Source organism: Microcebus murinus, chromosome 19 (genome assembly GCF_040939455.1).
Source record: "Microcebus murinus isolate Inina chromosome 19, M.murinus_Inina_mat1.0, whole genome shotgun sequence".
In the NCBI taxonomy this organism is placed as follows: Eukaryota; Metazoa; Chordata; class Mammalia; order Primates; family Cheirogaleidae; genus Microcebus; species Microcebus murinus.
In genome coordinates, this window is record NC_134122.1 from 49,804,501 (window position 1) to 49,831,022 (window position 26,522).

Consider the following 26,522-nt stretch of genomic DNA (forward strand, 5'->3'; position numbering starts at 1 on the left):
CATATGACTATACTCCTTAAATGTTTCCAATGATGGCCTCCTACTTCGTTGAGTAAAAATCAATATCCTTATAATATCTACAAATATCTAAACAATCCTATACTATTCTTGCCCTACACCAGCCATGCTGGACTTCTAGCTCTTTAAAGAGCATACTAAATATACTCCTTCCTCTGGGCCTTCTCAATTGCTGTTTGTTCTATCTGCACCATTCTTTCTCTCCACAGTATCAGAAACGCTTGCTTTCTTACCTCCTTCAAATGCTCATTGAAATTCCAAGTTTTCAGTGAGGCCTTTTATAATCATTCTATTTAAAACTGCAGAAGTCCTCAAAATCACTACCACCATTATTCCTTATTTCCCTACCTTACTTCCTTTTTCTCTATAGTATGTATTAGTTTCTTATATACTATATGACTTCCTCATTTATTATGTGTATTGGTTATTATCTGTTTCTTCATTAGAATATAATTTCCCAAAGGAGAGGAGTTTGTTAGTTTTTTTCATTCACATGGTTCCAGTGCTTGGAGCAGCATCTAGTAAATAATCAGGTGTTTAATGCATACTTATTGAAAGAATGAATGAAGAAAGGGTATGTGATAACTTGGTACACACTGAAGAATGATGGAAGCTTCACGAACTGCAAGAAATAACTCCAGAACATAAATCGATGCAATAATACCAACAGTACAATGACAGCTGATGAAGGTACAGCAGATCAAGCCATTATCTGCTTCCTACAATAAACCACAATCATTGATGCAATATTTAATACAGTGGTTCAAGAGAATCTAAAAGAATTGATCAAACTAGCTGGCAGATAACGTTAAGAGCTTTTGGTTAGGGTCTACCACTAATAACTTAAGAGTCCAAGGAAACAGAGATGCCAGTGGTTAAGCCACAGCATTGGATTGTTATTTTAATGGACATACGCGCAGGAAAGGGTTAACTTATCAGGTCTGGGTTGCTCAAACCCTGCACATTCCCCAAAACACCAGTCTTCAGTATTGGCCTCAGGCCAGCTCCTGGGAAATGAACTCTGATACTTTGGAATTCTCTGCCTGATAAGAATATGTTTGTATGCCAGAGATGTGGGGCCACATTTTATCAGTTTGACTAGATAGTTTATGCCAACAACAGGATGAATGATAAATGCTTTGGGCCTGATTTTGCTCTGGGAGGCTGGAATCTGAGCAGCTCGGGGCAATCACACAGGTGCTGCTTGCCTACGTAACTGACCACCAATAAAAACTCTGGACACCAAGGCTCAAATGAGCTTCTTTGGATGACAACACTCCACAAGTGTTGTGAACCATTGTTGCTGGAAGTATTAAGTGCATTTGTGATGGTTAATTTTAGGTGTCAACTTGACTGGTTTAAGGAATATCTACAGAACTGGTAAAGCATTATTTCTGGGATTTTCTGTGTATTTTCGGAGGATACTGGCATTAGAGTCAGAGGACTGAGTGGGGAAGATCTGCCCTCAATGTGGGCAGTCACCATCAAATCAGCTGGGGGCCTGGATAGAACAAACAAGGCAGACTAAAGGTTCTCCCCTGGGGCTGAGCCACTCTTCCTCTCCTGCCCACAGACAACAGATCTCTCAGCTCCATGGCCTTTGGACTCTAGGACTTACACCAGTGCCTCCCTGGGTTCTCAGGCCTTCAGCCTCAGACTAAGAACTACACCACCAGCTCCCCTAGTTCTGAGGTTTTTGGACTTGGACTAAGACATATTATGAGACACTGGCATTCCAGAGTCTCCAGCTTGCAGACAGCCTGCTGTAGGACTTCTCAGCCTCCACAGTGGTGTGAGCCAATTCCCCTAATAAGTCCCCTCTCATATATTCGTATCTATATATGTATCCTATGCGTTCTGTCTCTCTAGTGAACACCGTCTCCACTGTAATACAGCGTCCATGTGACTCCACTGGAAGAGGACACCTTGAATGAAACTGGTACCTGGTTTCTCCTGGACTTTGTACCACAGTGGCTTTCCCTTTGTTGATTTTAATCTGTATCTTTTCACTATAATAAACCATAACAACCCATATATCAGCTTTTCTGTGTCTTGTGAGTCATGAATCAGTGAGCCTGAGAGTGTTCTTTGGCATCCCTGACACAAATGGCATCTGAAGTAGGATTAGTTAGAACAATGACGACTCACTAAAACATGGCATTGTCTAGAAAAAGGAAGGAAGACAAGGCAGATAATAAACCTTTGATGCCAAAATGGGTACCAAGTCACCAAGGTATGATACTGCTGGAGTTTCCCTACATTACCTCAACTTTCCTTATTCCTACCTAATGCAAAGGCCTGGGAGCAGGGCAACAACTGTGGGTGCCAGAAGCAGAGATGATCCCTAAGCAAGAAATTGTAATTACACTTTTAAATCACTATTCCAGAATTCCCAAGGACCCTAATGGGATGGCTCATGCCTTCATCCCTTCTAGGAAAACTGGAGTGGACATCGAATGCAGCTGTATTGGCTAGTGGTAAAGACAGTTCACTAGATCTACAGCAACATAACTTAGTCCTTTATGAATGGGAATGGACTTGAGAGGTAAGCACTTAGTAGACTACTATTGCTTCAGACAATCTGGTTCAGCACATTCCTTCCAAGGGTGGAAAAGCTCACATTTTGAGGTATCTGTGTTAGTTTCTTGTGGCTGCTGTAAGAAAATAACAAAAAAAAAAAAAAAAAAAACCTGATGGCTTCAAACAACAAAAATGTATTCTCCCATAGTTCTAGAGAGCAGAAGTACAAACTCAAGATCATCAGAGCCATGCTCCCTCAAGAGGCTCTGGAGAAGAATCCATTCCGTGCCTTTCTCCGGCTTCTAATAGCTGCTGGCAGTCCTTAGCATTCCTTGGCTTGCAGCCACATCAGTCCAATCTCTGCCTCTATCTTTGTATCACCTTCTCCTTTGTGTGGGTCAAGTCTCCTTCCTCACTCTAATAAGGACATTTATCATTGGATTTAGGTCCTGCCCAGATTATCAAAGATGATCTGCTAATCTCAAGACTCTATTAATTATATCTGCATAATTGTATCTGTATATACCTTTTCCAAATAAGACAACATTAACATTCCAAGGATAAGGATTTGGACACATTATTTAGGGGGCCACCATTCACCCACTACAGGTTACCTCATCCCAACAGTCACCCCATCCCAACATCCCCCAAAATCTCAACCCATTATGGTATCAACTCTAAGTCCAAAATCTCAGCTAAATATCATTTGCTCAAAAGTTCCAAATCTCATCATCTAAATCACATATGAGTGACACTCTGGATATAATCTATCCTGGGGGAAAATTCCTCTATAACTGTGGACCTCCTACACTAGAAAACAAGTTACCTGCTTCCAAAATAAAATGAGGGAACAGGACTAAGACAGACATTGCCATTCAGAAACGGAGAAATTGGAAGAAATAAAGATGTCACTGATCCCAAACAAGTTCTAAACCCAGGAGAGAAATTCTATTTGATTTCAAGGTCTGAGACTAATCCTCTGTAATTTGCATAACCATCCTCTAAGCCCATGATGGTTCCATAGGCCTCTCAGTCCCTGGTGGCTCTGTCAGCTTCTTCCTTTGCAACTATTGGCCTCTGCTCTCATTCTTCATTTTTCTTTAAAAGTATATCATGCTTTCAGCTGACATTCATCAACCGAATCATTTCTTTTGTACTGACAGGGTTTAAAACACTTTAAGTCTATTCTATAACTATAATTAACTCTTCTGTGTTTTATCCACTGATAGATTCTAAAAACTAAACACCAATTTGGTGTTTGCAGTAGTAAATATCATTCGTGAGAGAACCAAATAGCATGCTTAGACTTATAATGAAAGGTCACGCCACATCGATAAACCTGAGCTCCTCAGAAGACAATGCTTCATGTATATTGGACAAATAGCCCCTTTTCTTACACAGGCATACCTAGGAGATATTATGAGTTTGGTTCTAGTATTGCAACAAAGTGAGTCACACAATATTTTTGGTTTCCCAATGCATATACAAGTTATATTTATACCAAATTATAATCTATTAGGTGTGCAATAGCACTACGTCTAAAAGATGTACATACTTTAAAAATATAATAACATGTTTATTTATTTTAGCCAAAAAACAGCTAAGGATCATCTGAGCCTTCAGCAAGTTGTAATCCTTTTGTTGGTGAAGGATCTTGTCTTGATGTTGGTGGCTGCTGGCTGATCAGGGTGGCTGCAGAAGGTTGGGGTGAGTGTGGCAATTTCTTAAAATAAGACAACAAAGTTTGCTGCATCAAGTGACTCTTTCATGAAAGATTTCTCTGTAGCATGTAATGTTGTTTGATAGCACTTCAGCCATGAACTTCCTTCAAAATGGGAGTCAATCCTCTCAAACCTTGCTGCTGCTTTATCTACTATGTTCATTTAATATTCTATATCTTTTGTCATTTCAATAAGCTTCACACATTCTTCATCAGGAGTGAATTTTGTCTTAAGAAACCTTTTGTTTTGTTTTTTTGCTCATCCTTAAGAATTAACTCCTCATCCATTAAATGTTTTCTCATGTGAGAAAACATTTTCGCAATGCAGTCTCATCTTCAGGCTCCACTTCTAATTTTAGTTCACTTGCTATTTCTACATCTGTAGTTACTTCCTCCACTGAAGGTTTGAGCCCATCAAAGTCATCCAACAGGGTTGGAATAAGCTTCTGCCAAACTCCTGTTCATGCTGATATTCTGATTGCCTCCCATGAATCATGAATGTTCTTAATGGCACCTAGAATGGTGAATCATTTCCAGAAGGTTTTCAATTGACTTTGTCCAGACTATTAAAGGAATCTCTACCTATGGCAGCTATAGGCTTACCACATGTATTTCTTTAAATAGTAAGACTTGAAAGTCAAAACTACTCTTGATCTACGGGGCTGCAGAACGAAAGTTGTGTTAGCAAGCAAGAAAACAACATTAACCTCTTGGGATATCTCTATCAGAGCTCCTGGTGACCAGATGCATTGTCAACGAGCAGTAATATTTTTAAAGGAATTATTTTTCTGAGCAGTAGGTCTCCATAGTGGGCTTAAAATATTCAGTAAACCATGCTGTAAACAGATGTGTTGTCATCCAGGCTTTACTGTTCCATTTCTAGAACACAGGCACAGTAGATTTAACATCATTCTTAGCAGCCCTAGATTTTCAGAATGGTAAATGAGCATTGGCTTCCAACTTAAAGTCACCGGCTGCATTAACTGCCAACAAGAGAATTGGCCTATCTTTTCAAGCCAGGCATTGACTTCTGTCTAGCTATGAAAAGTCTCAGATGGCATCTTCTTCTGATATAAGGCTGTTTCCTTCACATGGAAAATTCTGTTTAATGTAGCTACTTTCATCAATTATCTTAGATCCTCAGGATAACCTGCAGCAGCTTCTAAAGCAGCACATGCTGCTTCTCCTTGCATTTTTTTATTATGGAGACAGATTCTTTCCTAAAACTTATAAACCAATCTCTGCTAGCTTCCAACTATTCGTCTGCAGCTTCGGCAAATCTCTCTGCCTTTATAGAATTGAAGAGAATTAGGGCCTTGCTCTTAATCAGGCTCTGGCATAAGGGAATGTGGTGGCTGGTTTGATCTTCTGTTCAGACCACTCAAACCTTCTCCACTTCAGCAATAAGGCTGTTTCGCTTTCTTACCATTCACGTGTTCATTGGAGTGGTACTTTACATTTCCTTCAAGAAATTCTCCTTTGCCTTCATAACCTGGCTAAATGTTTGGCATAAGAGGCATAGCTTTTAGCCTATCTCAGCTTTGGACATGCCTTCCTCAGTCATTTGTTCCTTAACCATTTGTTCCTTAATCATTTCTAGCTCTTGATTTAAAGTGAAACACATGCAACTCTTCCTTTTATGTGAACACTTAGAGGACAAACTGCAAGATTATTAACTGGCCTACTTTCAATGTTGTGTTTCAGTAAATACCAAAGGAAGCCTGAGAAGAAGGGGAGAGAGGGATATGGATGGTTGGTGAAGCAGTCAAAACACACAGTATTCATCAAGTTCACCTTCTTATACAGGTGCAATTTGGGGGGCCCCAAACAATTATACAATAGTAACAACAAAGATGACTGATCAGAGATCAACATAAAAGATATAATGAAAAAGTTTGAAATACTGCAAGAATTACCAAAATGTGACACAAGAGACAAAAGTGAGCATATGCTGTTGGGAAAATGGCACTGATGGATTTGCTTTATGCAGTGTTGCTATAGGCTGTCAATTTATAGAAAATGCAAAATCTGTGAAGTGCAATGAGGTTTGCCTGTACTCCATTCATTGCTCATAATCATTCATTTCACTTTGCTTCATGTATGGACTATGTCTTTCTTGAACAAATATTTGTTTTGTTTCTAAAGTATTTTTCCTTCTTCCTTTATTCTACCTTTAACCAACTTAAGTCAAATAATCTAATAGGAACTATTTACTCATCTGTCAGGTTGGGATTTCTTTTCATTGCACTGAGCTTTAGTTCTATCATTTCATGGATCCCATCCCTGACTCTTTCTTGAATTTCTTTCTAAGTTTTGCTAAAAATAAGTGTCACACAGTTTGGTTGTCATTCCTCTATTGGGAGACAATCTGTTCTTGCTGTCTGAAAGCTTTTAAGCTCATCTTTCTAGCCTTGATGTTCAGAAATTTCCTGAAAATATAAAAGAATGTGTAAGGGATCCTCTTTCTTTTGTTCAGCACACGGAAGACCCTTTAGTGTGAAGACTTCTTCAGGTCTAACAAATTTTATTTAATTAGTTTTCCTAATCTTTTTTTTAATCCTTTCAATTCTTACAAATGTTGGTTTCCTCTGATTGAGTGTTAACTGTTCTCTCAATATTTCCCATCTCTTTATTTTTGGTTCTTCATTCTCAGATATTCCCTCAAATTTATTTCTAATCTTTCTATTAAATTTTTTTATTTTAGCAATCATACATTAAATTTACAATTACTTTCTTGTGATTTATTTTTTTTCAGATTTGGTACCTGCAATACCTTTTCTATCTTTGTACATGTACTATTACTGGAGATTGTTAACTTATTTCTGTTCTATTTTGTCTGTTTTCACCAGGATCAACTCTTCTTTTGGTCCTTTTGGTGTTTTTCTTTTATGCTCTTTAGATTTTTCTCATCTGTTTGGTGATCCTCAGTAGTCTGTTCACATTTGTGAATGATAAATGAAATGAACTAGTTGAGCACTGGTTTCCTTGATGAATGAGAACACTAACCATAAATTTTCCTACCTGGATTAGAAGACATCTGCTAGCACATTTCATTTCAAGAGTATGAGGTGGGGAACTGAACAGTCATTTGACTACTTCAGTCTGACCTCCTGAGATGTCCAGGAAAAGAGGATGCCAACGGCCACACCTGGGATCCTCACCTTTCTAAGACTACTCAGTAACAATAGTAAGGCCAACTATTTTTATTCTGATGACATAAACATCAGTCACTCTGGCTAGGGATATGAGTGGGATTAGACTGACCCAACTGTTCTAACCAAGGTAAGTTAAAACTTGCACAGGGCTTTATTATAAACTCTTCTTCCTCAGAACATGCTAAAAAGATATTGCACATCTGGGGGGCTCTACTAGGTAGAAAGAATCCCACTTTAGCTACATTCCTTTCTATTCCTTCTACTATATGCTACAAATATACAAATTGCTTTTAATTTCCATAACTTCATAAAATGTACTTATACTGTAAAATTAAGGAATTCAAACCAAGGATCCTTAGAGAAATAACTGATTCCAAGGCTGGAGTAGGCGAAATACAGAGGAGCATAGAGAATCTTGTGGTGCCAGAAAGTAAAGAGATGTTAAAATAAAAATAAGGATATGTCAAAAGAGCACAGGAACAACCTGAAGGTTCTCAATGGCCAAAGCTAGAATAGTTTTAGAAATAAAATAAATGATAGTACTACATTACCACCTATAGAATAAAATAAATACCTATGACTCTGCACTGACGTAAATAATTAAACAAATAGGCTGGGCATAGTAGCAAATGCCGGTAATCCCAGCACTCTGGGAGGCCAAGGTGGGAGGATTACTTGAGGCCAAAAGTTCAAGTCCAGCTTGGGAAACATAGTGAGACCCCATCTCCACAAAAAAGAAAATGAAAAATTAGCTGGACATGATGGTGCACAGTAATCCCAGTTACTCAGGAGGCTAAGACAGAAGTTCACTTGAGCTCAGGAGCCTCAAGGCCGCAGTAAGCTATGATAGAGCCACTGCATTCCAACCTGGGCAACACAGTAAGACCCTATGTCTAAAATAAAAATAATTGAATAAATAAATGAGGAGAAAGAACACTCTCTGGCAAAGCAGGAAACACCAGGAATCCATCTCCCCACCTAGAAAACAACTGAACTGGCAGAATCTATTTAAGGTAACTATTTGGGAACTCTGGAGAGTATTGAAGACTTGCAACTTCCAAGAGGAGGCTTGGATGGTGAACTGTGATTCAAATGTTCAGTTTTCAACAACAATAAAAAAAAAAAAACAACGATAAGCCACACCAAAGAAACAGAAAATTGGTATCAATTCACAGGGGGAAAAAAATCAATAGAAACTGTCCCTGTGAAAGACCAGATGGAGGACTTACTAGACGAGGACATCAAAATAGCCATCTTAAAGGTGGTCAAAGAACTAAAAGAGGTTGTGGACAAAGCCAGGAAAACAATTTATAAGCAAAATGGAAATATAAATAAAGAGACAGAAAACATTAAAAGAAACTAAAATAATCCTAGAGCTAAAAAGTATAATAACTGAAATTTAAAATTCACTAGAAGGCTTCAAAAGCAGATTTGAGCAGGCAGAAGAAAGAATCAGCAAACTTGAAGATAAGACAATTGAAATTATAGAGCCTCAGGGGCAGAAAGAAAAAGGATTGCAGAAAAGTAAAGAGAGCCTAAGGCTGGTAGAGGATGCCATCAAATGGGCAAAATACACATCGCATGAATCCCAAAAGGAGAAGAAAGGAGAAGAGTGATTATTTGAAGAAATAATGGCTGAAACCTTCCCAGATTTGACGAAAGACATGAATTTAAATATCCAAGAAGCTCAACGAACTCCAACGAACTCTAGACTATCAGCAGATTTCTCTTTAGAAACTTTGGAGGCCAGAAGGAAATAGTTGATATTAATATATTCAAAGTGCTGAAGGAAAAAATAGTCAACCAGGAATCCTATATCCAGCAAAACTGTCCTTTAAAAATAAGGAAGAAATTAAGACACTATTGTATAAACAGAAACTGAAGGTGTTTACTACCACTAGACTTGCCCTGCAAGAAATACTACAGACAGTACCTTCAAGTTAAAATGAAGGTATAGTAGACAGCACCTTGAAGCCATATGAAGAAAAAGACCTGAGTAAAGGTAAATACCTGAACCAATGATATTATTGTAACTTTGGGTTATAATGACACTTTTTGTTTTCTACATATTTTAAGAAACTAATGTATTAAAACATTAATAGTCTATTTTTTTGACACATAATGCATAAAGATGTCATTTTAATATACCAACAACTGAAAAAAAGTGAGGATGGAGCTGTAGAGAAGCAGAGTTTTATGTGCTATTAAAGTTAAGGCAGTATAAATTCAAATTAGAATATTACAACTTTAGGATATTAAATACAATCTCTCTGGTATCTACGAAGAAAACAGTTATAGAAAATGAGAAGGCAATTAAAATGTTTCACTTAAAAGATGACAGTAATGCAGGAAATGAGGCACAAGAAAGCTTTAAGACATATAAAAAATAGCAAAATGACCCAAGTCCTTCCCTATCAGAAATTACTTTAAATGTAAATGGATTACATTCTCCAATCAAAACACAAAGAGTAGAAGAATGAATTAAACAAACATACAAAAAGTATGATTCAACTCAGTGCTGTCTAAAAGAATCACTAGGTCCAAAGACAAACAGGTTAAAAGTAAAAGGGAAAAAAAAGATATTCCATGCAAATATAGTACCCCTTATCAGCTAGGGTTATGTTTCAATATCCCCAACTCAATGCCTAAAGGTATGGATGGTACCAAACCCTATATAGTCATCCCTTGGTATCTGCAGGGAGGGGATTGCTTCCAAGACCCCCTTGTAGATACCCAACTCCACAAATGCTTGAGACTCTTATATAAAATGGCATACTAGTACATATAACCTACATAGATCCTCGCAGATAATTTAAATCATCTCTAGATTATTTATAAGACCTAATACAATGTAAATGCTATGTAAATAGTTATAGTATATTGGTTTTTCTTTGTATCATTTTGTATTATTTTTTAATGGTTTTTAAAAATATTTTCAATCCTTTCTTGGTTGAATCTCTGGATGAAGAACCCACTGTTATGGAGGGCTGACTGTATGTTAGGTATGTATGTGTAGGAAAAAATACATGATAAAGTGTAATTTATAAATTAGATACATCCATTATAAATGAGTGTTAAAATTAGATTACTAACAATAACTAATAAAATAGAACAATTATAATAATACACTATAATAAAACTTCTGTGAATATGGTAACTCTTTACTCTCAAAATATTTTATTTTACGGTATTAATCTACTGTTGGACTGTAGTTGACCATAGGTAACTTAACTCACAGAAGACAAAACCACAGATGGAGAGGAGGGCAACTTGAGTAAACCAAAGAGAGCAGGCGTAGCTATACTATTATAATATCAGACAAAACAGACTTTAAATGGAAAAGGTTACAAGAGACAAAAAAGACATTACTGATAAAAAAGTTCCAATACAACAAGAGGATGTAACAATTACAAACATTTACATATCTAGTAACAGACCATCAAAATATATGAAATAAAAACCGACATAATTGAAAAAAGAAATAGACCATTCTACAATAATAGTTGGAGATTCCAATACCCTATGCAATCAATACCAGATAGAACAATTAGAAGATAAGGCAACAGAAGACTTGAACAACATGATAAAGCAACTAGATCTAACAGGCATACACAAAATATCCTACCTAACAACATTCTTCTTGTATACATGAGACATTCTCCAGGATGGACCATATGTTAGATCACAAATTAAATCTCAGTTCATTTAAAAAGAAAGTACCTTCTCCAATTACAATGGATGAAGTAGAAACAAATAATAAAAAGAAAACTAGAAAATTTACAAATTTGTGGAAATTAAACAACAGACTCTTAAATAACCAATGGATTGAAGAAGAAATCACAGGGAAATTAGAAAATACTTAGAGATGAATGGAAACGAAAACACAACATCATCAAAACTTACGGGATGCAGAAAAAGCAGTGCTAAGGGGGAAATTTATAGCTATAAATGCTTATGTTAAAAAATAAAAAATATCTTTAATCAACAGCCTAACTTTATAACTTAAGGAACTTGAGGAAAAAACTAAACTCAAAGCAAGCAGAAGGAAGGAAAAAACTAAAGATTAAATCAAAGATTTAAAAAATTGAGAAAAGGAAACATAAAATTAACAAAACTTGGTTCTTTGAAAAGACTGGCAAAACTGACAAAGATTTTAGGTAGATTGACTAAGAATAAATGTATTAGGAATGAAGAAAATAGAACATCATTATTAGAATAACAGTAATAATACCACTGATGGATGTTAAAATTAGAACATTCATTTAAGAAGAAATAGGATATTCACATAGTCTCAGAGTATTTCCTCTAAGATATTTATTATTACAAAGGAAAAAATAGTAATTTTACAGTGGAGAAATTCAGTAGACACCACTTTAATCAAGTGATCAGTTACTGTCACCAATAAAAAGACCTATGAACACCATTTACTCTCTGATCATCAGGATCCAAACCTCTGGTCTTGTCAGACTCTAAAATGTCACAGTGTTAATCATTTGGCTATAAACAAGCATAGTTTTTTTTGTTTTTTTTTAATTTAAGGTTTTTTTTTTCTTTCATTGTCAAAGTCCTTCTCAACAAGCATATTATCTTTGAAGAAATTAATCAATGGATTTGTTGGGGGAAAGCAGAAAGGAATTACATCAATCAGAATATTCCATCATTTGTGAAATATACCAAATTCTGTATAATTACTCAGTCAAGTATAAGTAATTAGTGAGATAAAAGCAGTGTCTAATAAAATATTCTCAAGTCTGATGAATAGAAATTAAATAATGGGGTCCAACTAGTATATAAAAAGAGAAATAGAATAGAACTAGTATACATACCAGTGTTTGATATACAGTAGATGGTAATAATAATAGCAGCAAATATTTATAACAATAATATTTATAACAATAATATATTTCCATTTAACATTATTTTATAGTCAGGCATGGTGGCGCATGCCTGTAGTCCCAGCTACTCAGGAGGCTGAGGCAAAAGGATAGCTTGAGCCCAGGAGTTTGAGGTTGCTGTGAGCTAGGCTGACGTCACAGCACCTCTAGCCCAGGCAACAGAGTGAGACTATGTCTCAAAAAAAAAAAACCAAAAAAAAAACAAAAAAAAAATATTTTAATGAAATTTTATTCAATATGTAATTTAATTTATTAAATTTATTTAATAATGATGGCAAATATTATTACATTTGTATATTCATTTAACCCTGACAATAATCCTATGAGGTGGATACTATTATTAGTCCTATTTTGCAGATGACAAAATAAAGGCATAAAAAGTTAGGAAATGATCCCAAATAAATTACCCAAGTGGCAGAGCCTACTATACTGTACTACCTCCCAGAAAATATCAGTTTTAAATTAATAGTAAGTACAAGGTACTATGCTAAATATTTTATATATCCTATTTTTCAAAATATTCCTGTCCGAAGGTTTTATTCTACCAGTTTTACAAATGAAAAAAAATAAGGCTTTGATGGGCTCTCCAACACACTGTGGGATATTTAGCATGTTTGGCTTCTACCTGGCAACTGTCAGAAGTGCCCCTCCCCCGAGTCACTGTGATAAGCAAATATCATCCCGCAAACATTTGCAAACACTCCTAGGGGAGTACTCCCCCAAAAGCTGGTTGTTAAAGGTTATTAGGTGGGATGGGAACTTGGGCTTATATGACTCCAAACTCAATATTCTTTCCAGTGGGAGACACTGACTTGTGAAGAAATTGAAATTGAAACAAATGTCCAAAGACAGGGGGAACACACTTTCACAAAGTGTACAGAGCAACACACTTCAGATGAGTAAACTATGCTAGCAAATAGCTGAAAGTTAAAGTAGTCTATAAAGTATAACGATAATATTGTATGTGTTATTTATTAAGAAGAACATAAAGCACAAACCAATTGTGAAGTATATCAAATCTGTCTACTGAGGAACTTGAGATTTGATTCAGAACTCTGAGAACTGGCATCATTAATATATCAATAATTTGTAAACATCTAAGCTGAATAAAGGTATGGGGGTGCAGGTTAAAGCCTCCTAAAAGAATTTCAAAGACTATCATTTCTTTTAGTTTCACCATTCCAGTATTTTCAAATCTATTTAGGATGCTTTTCCACTGAATGTTACATAAACTTTGTAATTTATGAGCATAAAATCATCTACACTATTCTAATCAATCTTTTATTTAATAAGAAATTCAGAACACTAGGAGAAAATATTAAAAAGCAATCCTAGTATAACTATTGATAGAGATTACAAATATAAAGTAAAATCACTGTCCCAAACATATAAATATAGAATATCTCTATTCCCTCAAGAGAATAAAATAGTTTTAATATTTATTATTCAGATATTATAAACTTTTAAAAACTTTTAACATTATAAATATTACTACACAAATTACTGTAGCAGTAGCCTACAATCATATTTTGGTTGTTTAACAAAATTCCTAAATTTTAGCATGTAAATGCATATGCATACACACATGCACACTGCACATAAAATTTAGTAATCAACTATAGTATTGGTTACCTTTGCAATAATGACTTCTTTCTTCAGAATCTTCATAGCATAGTATTTCCCACTTGCCTTCTCTCGAACCAAAATAACTTTCCCAAAAGTGCCTTTACCTAGTAGTTTCAAATAGTCAAAATCATTCATTGTCTGAAAAACACAAATTAAAACATGTAGTATGAAGTATTAGATGCAATTTATTTATTAGCATATATGTATGTTTGCAATATTCATTCAAAAACAAATTTTACAAATTTCTAAGCATTCATACATGAAAAAGAATAAGACTGGCATTGGCTGTCTCATCAGCAATCATGGATTCTGAAAATAATTTAAGCAGTTCTCAGATACTGGAGAAAATGATTTTGAACCTAGAAGTCCTCAGCCAGTCAAATTATCAGTCAAGTGAAATGGCAAAGGGGGAAGAATCACTTTCACTCATTCTCAAGGACTCAAGTTTTCAAGGATTTAGTAGAGCTGCTACCCCTAGACAATGTGATAAATCAAAAGTATCCTACACAAAAATTTTCAAATATGCCTAAGGGAGCAATATGTTGGAAGGATCTATTTAAGAATGTACTCCAGCAAAATAATGATGGAATCTGACAAAGAGAAAGATATATTTGTAAGACATATTGGGAACAACCTTGGGGAACTCAGTGAAAAGAAATCTAAGAAAGACAGCAGCTGTAACTTCTGAGAGAGCAACTGGGGCAATTCAGAACAGGAAGGCAAGGAGCTGTAAGAAGAATGTTTCTAATTAGTCTGTTTTCGGTTTCATTTCTCATTCCTATTGGTAAGTCAGGTGACTCCCAGGATTTTCCAGGCAGACCTGTCACTTATACTTTATAGTCCCCCCTGTGTGCACTTTTCCTGCTCTATTTTATCTATCAACATTCTTCCACAAACTTCCAAAAATATTGAAATCCCTTGCCCCTCCCCACCCAGCCTTTCATTTTTGTGAACTTACCCCTTCTGAAATTCCTTTACTATCATTTTAATGTGTTTTTAGACAAAAGGGAGGTAATTATGTATGCTCCATTTACTTTCTTAAATTTAAACTTAGTTTAAAGGTTTATGAACAAATTAAGTATATAGGTTTTACTCTACAAACCAAAATAATTAAATATTTTAGTGCCTTTTATGATTTTTTTTTCTGTTTACCATTCACCTGGAATAAATGCTAAATCTCTCAAATCAATGACTTCAGCTTCTACCTTAAGAAACTATGGGGGTGGGAGCAAAAAGCATATTAAACCAAAAAGAATTAGTGAAAAAAATGATAAAGATCAAAGTAGAAATCAATTAAAATTTAAAAACAACAAAAAATAGAGGGGAAAAAAAATCAATGAAACCAAAACCTCGTTCTCTGAGAAAATCAATAAAAATTGATAAACTTCTAGCCAGATTATACAGGAAAATAAAGACAGAAGACACAAATTACTAGTATCAGGAATGACAGGTGTCATCACTATAGATTCGACAGACATTAAAACAAGTACAGCTTTATGCCAATAAAATAGACTTTAGATGAAATAAACAAATTGCCTGAAAGTCTTAAACTAAGAAAGCTCACTCTTAAAGAAACAGATAACTTGGATAGCCCTATATTTATTAAGAATAATTGAGTTTGTGCAAAAAAACCTTTCAACAAAGAAAACTCCAAGCCCAGATGGCTTAACTGGTGAATTCTACAAACGTTTAAAGAAGAAATGATACCAATTCTAAACAAACTCTACCAGAAAATTTAAACAAGAAAATATTTCCCATTCACTAAGACCAGCATCATCTGATACCAAAACCAGATGAACACAATCCAAGAAAACTACAGACCAGTATTCCTCATGTACATATATGTAAGAATTCTAAAAGTTTTAGAAATGAATGCCTACATTTTCAACAACATCTGCTGCCTATAATTTTGATAATTTTCCCCAAAGGTCAAATCATAATGTTTTATCTATTCAATATTATCTCTAATTCAACATAAAAGGTAAGTAGCAAAAGGACAGCAGGGAAAATAACAAAATAAATTTATTAATCCAACTAAAAAACATGTGGCTCTAAATATCTAAAATATAGTAACAAAACTAGTGTCAGTTGAACAAATGACATTTATTAGGTTGATTTAATTTCATTAATAGAATAATAAAAGAAATCAGAGGATATTATGTAACACAAAGCTGTTTATGCTAGGTAGTCTCCCAAGACGGCCGCCACAATTTCCCATCCCCACCTTTGCAGGCACATTCCACTCTTCCCATGAAGAAGTGGACTCAATTCTCCCTCTAGCTGGGCTAGTCTACTATCTTGCTTTGAACACAAAATATTACCAAACTGATACTGTGCCTGTTCTACACACAGCCTTTAAGCCTCGCAGTTTATGCTTTTTCCCTCTTCCGAACTAGAAAGCCAGCTCTCAGGATGGTTGGAAGTCCAGGTTACCCCGCTGGAGGAGGAGGTCAGGTAGATAGGCCCTAGAAGGTAAGATACCACAGAGAGAGACCCCATGGAGAAGAACCAAGGCACCACAGCCAACAGTCAGCACCAGGCCCCAAAACATGTGAGAAAGGTTTTCTTGGATTTTCCAGGCCAGCTCAAGTAGCAGCTAAAGGTAGCTGCTTGAGATTCAACCAAACGAGATCACCAGAATTGCCCAAACTACACAATCACGAGAAACAATACACTGCTGTTGTTTCAAGACATTACCTTTGGGGTAGTCTGTTCCATGGCAATAAGTAACTGAGAGACATCATTCTTATAACCAGGCCAGGATGCCATTGTACTGCTCAAAGTTTCATTTTAACAGTATCATCCTTAATTTTCATCTAAAAGCACTAGAAAATGATATTTATTGTGTATACTTTTACTAAATATCATAAAAAATAAAACTGAATTCTTGTGGATAAAAATCAGAAAATAATTTGTAAATTGCTTTCTGAAATTTATAGGTGAAAAGCAATATATAATTATAAAATATTACTATATTCCTTAAGAACTGCAATTCTTAGGGACAGTGAGATTTTTTTAAAAAGTATGTTGCTTCTCAAAGTCAAGGAGAAATTCAGCAGGACAAAGGACTAACAACCCCCAGGATGTTATTGCCTTACTTTTGAAGGGTGTTTTGAAAAAAATGTTGTTGCTTAATTTATGTAAGAAACATATATTATGTGATCCACCTATATGTATATGCACTATATACATGTGGTTCTGAATGTCAAAAAATAAAATTACATTAAATTAAATAAAGTATGACAGCCTTTACTCTGAATTTTACAGCTTCTGTCAGTTTGACTGTCAACCTTTAAAAAAAGGAATCTGCATGGAAATTAATATTAGTTACAAAGGATTCTATGTGATAAAATCAGAAACAGATTTAATATCCATTTTGACAAAATTTCAGAAAACTAAAAAGATATCTTTGATACCAAAACTCATGTTCGGAACAGTATACACAGTAATTATCTAGTCTTTACAAATGAAATGTAAGCTATTACAAAATGTTTTCTTCTTTAGGATGATGGGAAATGATACACAATAAGTCTTTAATAAAAAATAGGAACATGAATACTCTCCAGAAAAATTAATCTTCCAAAACCCAATCCTAAGAATTTATTAGGAAAATATTTTACACAGTTATACTCTTTCCTTTACATGTTAATGTGGCTGTTTTAGGTTAAGAGATGCATGTGCATACGTAACACACATGAGCATATAAGATAAAGACATTGTCTAGCCCACAAATTAGATTAAAAATGAATATATAATCAATGAGGAATACAAGGAACTTCTCAGAGAAGAATACAGAAGTATTAGCATTATTGGTCAAAAAAGATAAATTCCAGATACATTTACAAAGTAGAGTAAAACCAAGTAAAAAAGAGAAAAGAGCTCTCCTGAAGTTTACCCCTCTGCCTACTTCCTCTAGTGCTCTCTTACAGGAAGAGGAGGAGCTAACCTGCCTAGTCAACTTCTCCAACACTGACTATACCACTCCTCCCTCTTGAATAGGCAAATCCAAGCAATGTGAGATCACATAATTTCAGTGGGTCCAACCATTTCTTCTTTTTTCTCTCTTTTTCTCTCCACATACTAGCCACTGCATCGTGTTACTGTAGCAAGGCAACAGGTGACAAAATCCTAAGAACTGAGTCAGATATAATGGGAGATAGGAAGCATTGCTTATTTAAACCTAAATAATGAGATTATAACCAGCTGCTCCCAGAGAGGCCTGCCTGTACTAGTCACTTAAAAATTCAGTAGTACTTTGATTCTCATTTGGCTTTTTATCCTTTTATGCTGTGCCCCTTGACATACCTGGGAGGGTATATGAGAATAGCAGTTTGGCAGACAAAGATTAGGCACTTCTGAGTCCTCTAATCAAGTTCCTTCGAAACACCATCTTTTAATTCAAACATAGAACAGCACTTAAATCTGGTTGTGAGGCCCTTGCCACCTTCTCCACCACCCAATATTCTTCCTTCTCCAAGATAGTTTTCAACTGGCAGAGCAGACACTATAGCATTGCTCTGTCAAGGGAGTAACCACTTATCTGCTCCATGCAAGAGGTAGCAGGTAAGACCACTCTAACTTTAGCTACCAAGGTCAGTAGCTATTCTCTTAACCCTATCGTCCATTTTGCAAAATGTGAAGAAGATGCATTCTGTAAACTGCAAGAAAGATATTCTTACTTCAGAATATGTGTTTTTACAGTCTTAAATTGAAAATATTTCAAGCTTCTGCAATTCTTTTCATAAGTGATATACATAAAGGATACAGTTATAGAGTCATTTATTTTACACAACAGTAATATTTTACCACTTTTAACTAAGTCATTAGGACCATTATGGAATAAGTAGTGGTACAGATGTTTGTTTTCTGCACTAATTTATGCAACTTAAAACTATTTTAAATTATTTCAAAAAAGATACTAGAACTTCAAACATAATAAGATCTTTTAATTGTATGCTATGCAACTTAAATATACAACTTATTTCCTTTCCTTAGTTCATGTATCTTGAGCCTCTATAATGTCTACAATTGTTATAACAATAACCAAGTTACATTAGAAACAAAATTAAGCAATATTCTTTCTTATGATCATACTCTGTTTCTCAAAACATTATGGAAAACTGTTGTACTGACACAATGCTTGGATATTAATTTCATTTTATAGTGTAAAGCACTCTTGGAAAAATAAGTAGAATTTTAGTATTATAAAACAGTGCTAAAAAGTGAAGACTTTGGAGCCCTACTGCCTGAGTGCAAGTCCTGGCTCCCATCATGTATATAACTGTGGGGAAAATTTCTTAATCCTTCCATCTTTTAGTCCTCATATCTACAAAAGGGGGATAATAGTGGTCCTTAACTCATATAGTTGTGAAGTTCAAAATGAGGCAATATGCATCAAGTTCTTACATAAATGCTCAATAAATAGTAGCTGTTAATGTTTGCTAATATTCTACTTTGTCCACATAAAGATAATTAAACATAAACATCATTCTAAAATAGATTCTCTTAGAATTCTTTACTGAAACTAACCATCCAAAATGAAAAACTGATAGAAGCATTTTGAATTTATTTGGGATTCAATGTCTCAACCATATCTGATTTACACTGTTCTTCTTGATTTCATTTTAAACTGAAGTAATTCACACACATGCAAAAGGAGCTTTCTTATCTATGAGTCAGTGGGTAAAGCTACACTGTTTCTCTTTTTGCAATGACTGAGGAAAAAGGCAGGTTAAACTGTCCTATAAGAAAAGAGGGATTCAGTTCAACACAAATAGAGAGTAAGTCTACAATGAAGACAAAGGGTTTTTAGACATTGGCACAAATAAAGCACAGAATATTATTAGGAACACAAACTTCACATAAGGAAAGGATGATTAGCTCTAAATTGTGACTGTATAACTTTACCCTGTTAACATGTTCAACATATGCAAAAAGGAGGATTTGAACACAGGCAGCCTAACTCCAAAGAGTTCTTAACGACTGTGCTCATATCAAATTTCACAGATAACACCTTGAAAAGTTGTGTTTTCCTACCTGAAGGTTAATTTACAACCTATTATACCAAATATATTCTAAATTGACAAATGGTATGTTCATCTCTTTTCAACACCTCTATCTTTAGATTCATCTTAAAATACCACTTTTTACATAAAGAAATTGCTTTTCAATTTTCTATAGCAATGGAAAACAATGTATAATTCCCACAAAACTATAAATTAGTACTTATTATTCTGGAGCACTGAGGAAGGAAAAGTCTGTTTCCTTCATTGGCTCAGAAGCAGCCATTAAAATAAAAGCCATTATTTCCAAGACTGTTCACTTTCCTACTGACTTTAGTGAGGCTGAGTGCAACAACCAGGAAGCACACCAGAGCCATTTCTGCTTCTGCTTTCTGGAGAACACGGAATGCCAAATGGAAACCGACCAAATCACTGGGGAAAACATTTTATTTCCAAATTTCTAAAATGGTATTAAAAACAGTAAGAGAAAAATTCAAATTATAAAGTAGTATGATGGCACATCATGAGCCCTATCAGCATTCAGCAGGAAAGTGCAGGACCGCTGAAACGAAGTGACATTCAACTATTTGGTTTTAAACTGCAACAGGTATTTCAGATTCACATGGATGAAGCCCACCAGTATATTTACATATCACAGGAAAACTGGCTGACATCTTTCTCTGAATGGCAGTGTTTAGTACATTTCTCCCAGACAAATAAATGTTGTGCTGACTAAGAGAGTAAGTTATTAGTTTCTACCTTTCTTTTATGATGGGTTGTAGAAGCATCCATCTCTTCCTCTCCTATATTGTCAATTTGTGAAGTTGGACTACAATTCATTCTCTCTTCTTCTTGTCTCTGCAGTCTGTCTGCCACAGCCTGGATAGCTTCTGTCCATTCTTCCCTATAAAAATGAGTAAAATTTCCCATTAATAGAAGATTGTAAATGATTCAAACATTTTCCTTTTATATAATATGAAATTAACATGAATATAGTCTATTCCAGGGGCAAAACAACAGACACACTCTTCCACCATCACCTCAAGATAAAAATAATCCTAAAAGCATTTCATTGCGGGCCTTTAGGTAGCATTTATTTGGAGTTATATTAAAGAAAAAAAAAAAAAAGAAGGAAAAATTATTGAAAACTCCAGTTAAAATCATTTAAATGCATGGTTAAATTTTATCTGTACACATCCTACCTATTAAGTAAATTGACTCCCAAAGGTTTGCTGCAGTTTTTAAAAATGTTTTGTTTAGCCACTGTAAGTCCATTATTGACATTATTTTATGCAATTCAACAGAAGTTCCAAGAAGAGATTTTCAAACCAAAATTTTTCCTTGTTCCCATATCATGGAAAATTTCTTTTAAAAAAAACTGATAGGCACAGCTTGTAGTTTAAAGAATAAGTCCCAGGATGACTATCAAGTTTTTATTTTTTTTACATTTGTGCTATCAGATCCAGGATCATTTTTTTTTCCCTACATATATTTTAAAATCAGCTTATCTAGTTCTTAAAGTCTGTTAGAATTTTAGTTGGAATTGTATTAAATGTATAGATCAATTTTGGGGGGGAAAAATGTGGGGCCAGGTGTAGTGGTATGTGCTTATACTCCCAGCTACTCAGAAGGCTGGGGCAGGAAGATCACTTGAGCCCAGGAGTTTGAGGTTGCAATGAAGTACAGTGATGCCACCGCACTCTACCCAGAGTGACAGAGAGAGAGACACTGTCTCAAGAAAAAAAAAGTATATAATATATATTATATATATATTATATATGCATATATAATACTTAGAATGGATTATTCTTCAGCCCTAAAAAAGAAAAAAAGTCATGTCGTGTACTACAACATGGATTCCCTTTGAGGACATTATGCTAACTGAAATAAGCCAGTAACAGGACAAATATTGCATGATTCCACTTATATGAGGTATCTAAAGTAGTTGAACTTATAGAAGCAGAAAGTAGAACGGCAGCTGCCAGTAGCTGGGGGCAGAGGAAACAGAGAGGTGCTGTTCAATAGGATCAGAGTTTCAGTCACGCAAGATGAAAAAGTTCTAGAGATACGCCGTACAACAATGTGCACATAGCTGACAATACTGTATTATATACTTAAAAATTTAAGAGACTAGACTTCATGTCATGTGGTTTTCTACTATAATTTATTTAAAAAAGAATGCACTAAAATACCTAAGAAAATTTTTATTAAAAAAAAGGGAAATATTGCTACATTAGAAGTTAAAGTCTTATAAAGTGTCTCTAATTAAAACCATGTGGTGTTAGTGCCAGAATACAGAAATATCAAGGGGAAAAAGACAAAATGAAAACCTAAAAGCCCAAGTATGTATGTATGTGTACGTTCTATCCATGATCAGTGAGGAAGGAATGAATTATCTAAGAAATGAAACTGAGACAATAGGGTCGTCATTTTGGAAAAAAAAAGAAATAGACCCCAATCTTATATTATGCACTGAAATAAATATAAGATATATTAGAGATATATATTCAGTTTACAACAGGTAAGGATTTTAAACTAGGGGCAGAGTATAAAACTAAAATGTTTTCCTAACTCTTATTAAGCCTCCCTAATTCTTCAATGACATTAAAGTCATATAAAATCTCCAAACACCAGATTCCAGTTGAATATAGAAAAGCACATTTCAATAACAAATATTAAGTATACTGTTTTTCATTTTTACTAAAATTGTTTTTCTTACAGTCACAAATGCAAATGAAAACTGATTGTTCAGTAGAGTAGTGTGACACTACTACAGGAACAAGCAAAGGATTTAAGAGTCTTAAGATCTGGCTTAAATCCAGCTTTATAAACACAAATGGCAAAATGAATCATGCTTCAAAGAGAAGTTATAAATCCACTAAGAATAATATTTTCAAAGGATATTTACTGACATGGGAAAAGTTCCATTCATTCAGCCAGTCAACAAATACTGCGTTGGACCTTGGACTATGTGCTAAAGATTTAAATAACAAAAGAAGACATGATCTTTGCTGTCAAGTACCTTAGAGTTCAGTGAGAATGGCACACAGGATTACAATCATGATACACTTGATACAAAAAATACAAAGAAATATAAGTATACAGCAGGGGAACCACCTAGTCTATAAGAATAAGATAAGATTTTGTAGGAAAAAGTGACATTCCAAGCTCAGATCTGAAAGATACACAGGCATCACCCTATACACGGTGAGGGGTGCAGGTATAAACAACTGAGAATTCAGTATAAGTTCCCAGGGAAAAAAAGCCCTGGGGAGGCAGGGGTGGGTGGGTGGGTGGGCAGAGTAGGAATGTGGGGAAGAACACACAAAATTGTATGTATACTAAATACCTACATATATCTGCATAGAATAAGACTGGAAGTATATAAAAGAATATATTATCAGTGTTTAAATCTCGTTATAGAATTATGAGTAATTTCTAATTCTTTATATTTTTCTTTTTTATATTGCCTAAAGTAATCACATATTACCATCTACTCTATTGATAAAAGAAAAATTTTTTTTTTCAGTCAGGGTCTCACTGTATTACCCAGGCTGGTCTTGAATGCCTACGCTCAAGAGATCCTCTTGCCTCAGTCTCCCAAGTAGCTGGGACTACAGGCACACACCACCACACTTGGTTCAAAGTATTATTAAGATAATATTTTACCATTTTGTTTTTAATAAAATATTAGATACGTCTGTTAGAAGTTAATTTATTCACTTGAAAAATAAGACTAACAACATTTAACTTCACAAAGTTGCTGATTAGGATCAAATATGATAACATATGTGCAGGAAAATGATTTGCGATTAAGGTCACTGGACCTAAGTCAGTATTAGAGACACCAAATAAAAGAGTATTAAGACAAAATTGGGAGGCAATGACAATAGTCACCACCACCACCCCTTGAGCTTAGATCCAATCTCAGATCCTCATCAACATAATATTTCAGGCCATCATTTGCAATTAACTATAACGGCACACTACTTGAAACTTCTTGCTATCACTAGCCTCGGAATTTCAATTATGAATACAATCTATTCTACAATTTAGAAAATAAGGTAGTTTGGTTATAAAAATGTCTTGTTACATTTATATTTTAACCTTTCTATTTTCTATGAAGAAGTTTATCTTATAGCATGCCTAGAGGTTCTGATGCATTATTTTGCAAGCTCCCATTATTCACATATTATACCAGAAACAGAATTAAGAGACTATATAGCATTTTACAAATATATTTTTATCTATTTACATATGATACAATCAGAATCAATCTTAAGATTGATTGCTGCTTTTTAAATAAATTTCTTACCTTTCCTCTGGAGTGTCTACATGAAATGTTCTCTCTATAACAGTGGTCCACTGCAGACATCTGATTATAAATGTGTTTGGCTTTGGTCGTTCTGTTTTCATTAACTGGCATTCTAGAAATAAAACAAAATGTCTCTTTAAATAGCCATATATTTAAACCAAGAAGTAAATAGTAGAAAACTATAGAGCTTTATGCTGAGCAAAATCCACAATAACCTCACAACTTTCTATGGATTCTCCACTCAAGGTTATTCACAACCTGACCTTAGAATTCCTTTCCAATCCTTCGCCTGTTCTGGCCACATTAACCAAATAAACTAGACTATTTAATTTTCCCCAAAACACATCTTGCTCTTTCATATATTTATACTTTTCCTCCAGCTATTCTTGCTATCTGTAATGTCTTCCATTTATTTTACCCCTACCCATATGTATCACCAACAGTCAAAACAACCCTGAGCTTTTGAAGGTCCAGATCAAATCTTATTCCTTCCACTGAGGCTTTTATTAATATAATATCTGGGCTGGGCATGGTGGCTCACGCCTGTAATCCCAGCACTTTAGGAGGCTGAGGCGGGAGGATTGCTTGAGCTCGGCGGTTCATGACCAACCTGAGCAAAAGTGAGAACCCGTCTCTACAAAACATAGAAAACTTAGCCAGGCATGGTGACATGAGCCTGTAGTCAGTCCAAGCTACTTATGAGGCTGAGGCAGGAGGATTGCTTGAGCCCAGGAGTTTGAGATTGCTGTGAGCTAGGCTGATGCCATGGCACTCTAGCTGGGGTGACAGAGCATGACTCTGTTTGCAAAAAGGCAAAAAAATTATGTGTATATATATATATATATATATATATATATATATATAAAATACCTGGTCCTAGACTGACCATTTCCTCCTCTATATTCTCATTACTTATTATCGTACCCCTTATTTTTCACTTAGCACAGACTATTTTACAGTATTATCACTTTAAGAAAGTATCTTTATCTCTATCTACAATATGAGCCTTTTGTCAGTATAAATTGCCTGTAACTCTTAGTATCCACAGCCCCTAGAGCCAGTCAGTCTAAAAGTGATTAAATTCTGTCAGAGAATATCTAAGGAAGACTTCAAAGAAAAGGACCACAAGGTAGTGCCTAAAAGTATGAATTCTGACACCAGTGTCCCTAAATTCAATTATTTTTTTCTACCATTAACTATACAAAGTTGGACAAGTTTATTAATCTCTCGGGTCTTCGGCAGTTCAATGGGAAAGAAACAATGACAGTATTTACATCACAGAATTGATTTATGGATTAATAATAAATTCATATAACAGTATAATGTGAGACAGCTTTCAATAAGGATCAGCTATTATTGGGTGTACATCTGAGCTGGACTTGAAAGAATAAGTGGTATTGGACAACAAGTGAAAGAAGGGTAGGGTTGAATACTGACTGCTCTTTTGAAAAAAATTAATTTACCCAAGTTGACAGTTTCCACAATCTTTTCTCAGTGCTCACTTGTTTTGTCCTATGTTCATCATTAGCAACTATCAACTACCATTTTCATGTCTTTATAAGTCCAAGTCATTACTCACATTAGAATAACTCTTCATTGACTTTCTGTACTGAAAGAGGCCCAAAGAAACTCAAGGGCCCCTGTTTAGTTTTCTTCACTTTTTTTTTTTTTTTTTTTTTTTGAGACAGAGTCTCACTCTGTTGCCCAGGTTAGAGTGCCGTGGCATCAGCCTAGCTCATAGCAACCTCAAAGTCCCAGGCTCAAGCGATCCTTCTGCCTCAGCCTCCCGAGTTGCTGGGACTACAGGCATGCACCACCATGCCCGGCTATTTTTTTCTATATACTTTTAGTTGGCCAATTAATTTCTTTCTATTTTTTTAATAGAGACAGGGTCTTGCTCTTGCTCAGGCTGGTTTCACACTCCTGACCTTGAACGATCCTCCCACCTTGGCCTCCAAGAGTGCCAGGATTACAGGTGTGAGCCACCACGCCTGGCCAGTTTTTCTTCACTTTCCTAACAAGCTTTTATGTTTTCAGCAATCATCTCTCTCAGTTTACCAATATCAAAATCCAAACTTCTTTCTATTTGGATTTCTACTTTAAGACATACATGTCTAAATATACAGTGAATATTCCTACCTGGCTGAAAAATATTATTTATTTGAAATATGAAAGTTTTAAAATATCAAAGACTTTATACCAATAAAGAGCCACCTAATTCCTATGACTGACTCTGCCCTCAGTCTGATTCTCTTTGAAGCCCACTGTTTT

At 35.1% G+C, this 26,522-nt stretch overlaps 1 protein-coding gene across 2 annotated transcripts in view; it reads right to left on the reverse strand.

Moving 5' to 3' along the window:
• The window catches only part of AKT3 (AKT serine/threonine kinase 3), a 281,167-nt gene that overhangs the window by 81,430 nt on the left and 173,215 nt on the right, over positions 1 to 26,522 (reverse strand). For both annotated transcript variants that reach the window (XM_012751176.3, XM_075995527.1), the window contains 3 exons: positions 24,252 to 24,363; positions 20,696 to 20,840; positions 13,941 to 14,072 (listed from right to left, as the gene is read on the reverse strand). In XM_012751176.3, coding sequence (XP_012606630.1) covers positions 13,941 to 14,072; positions 20,696 to 20,840; positions 24,252 to 24,363 — 389 coding nt within the window. The remainder of the gene's footprint in view (positions 1 to 13,940; positions 14,073 to 20,695; positions 20,841 to 24,251; positions 24,364 to 26,522) is intronic.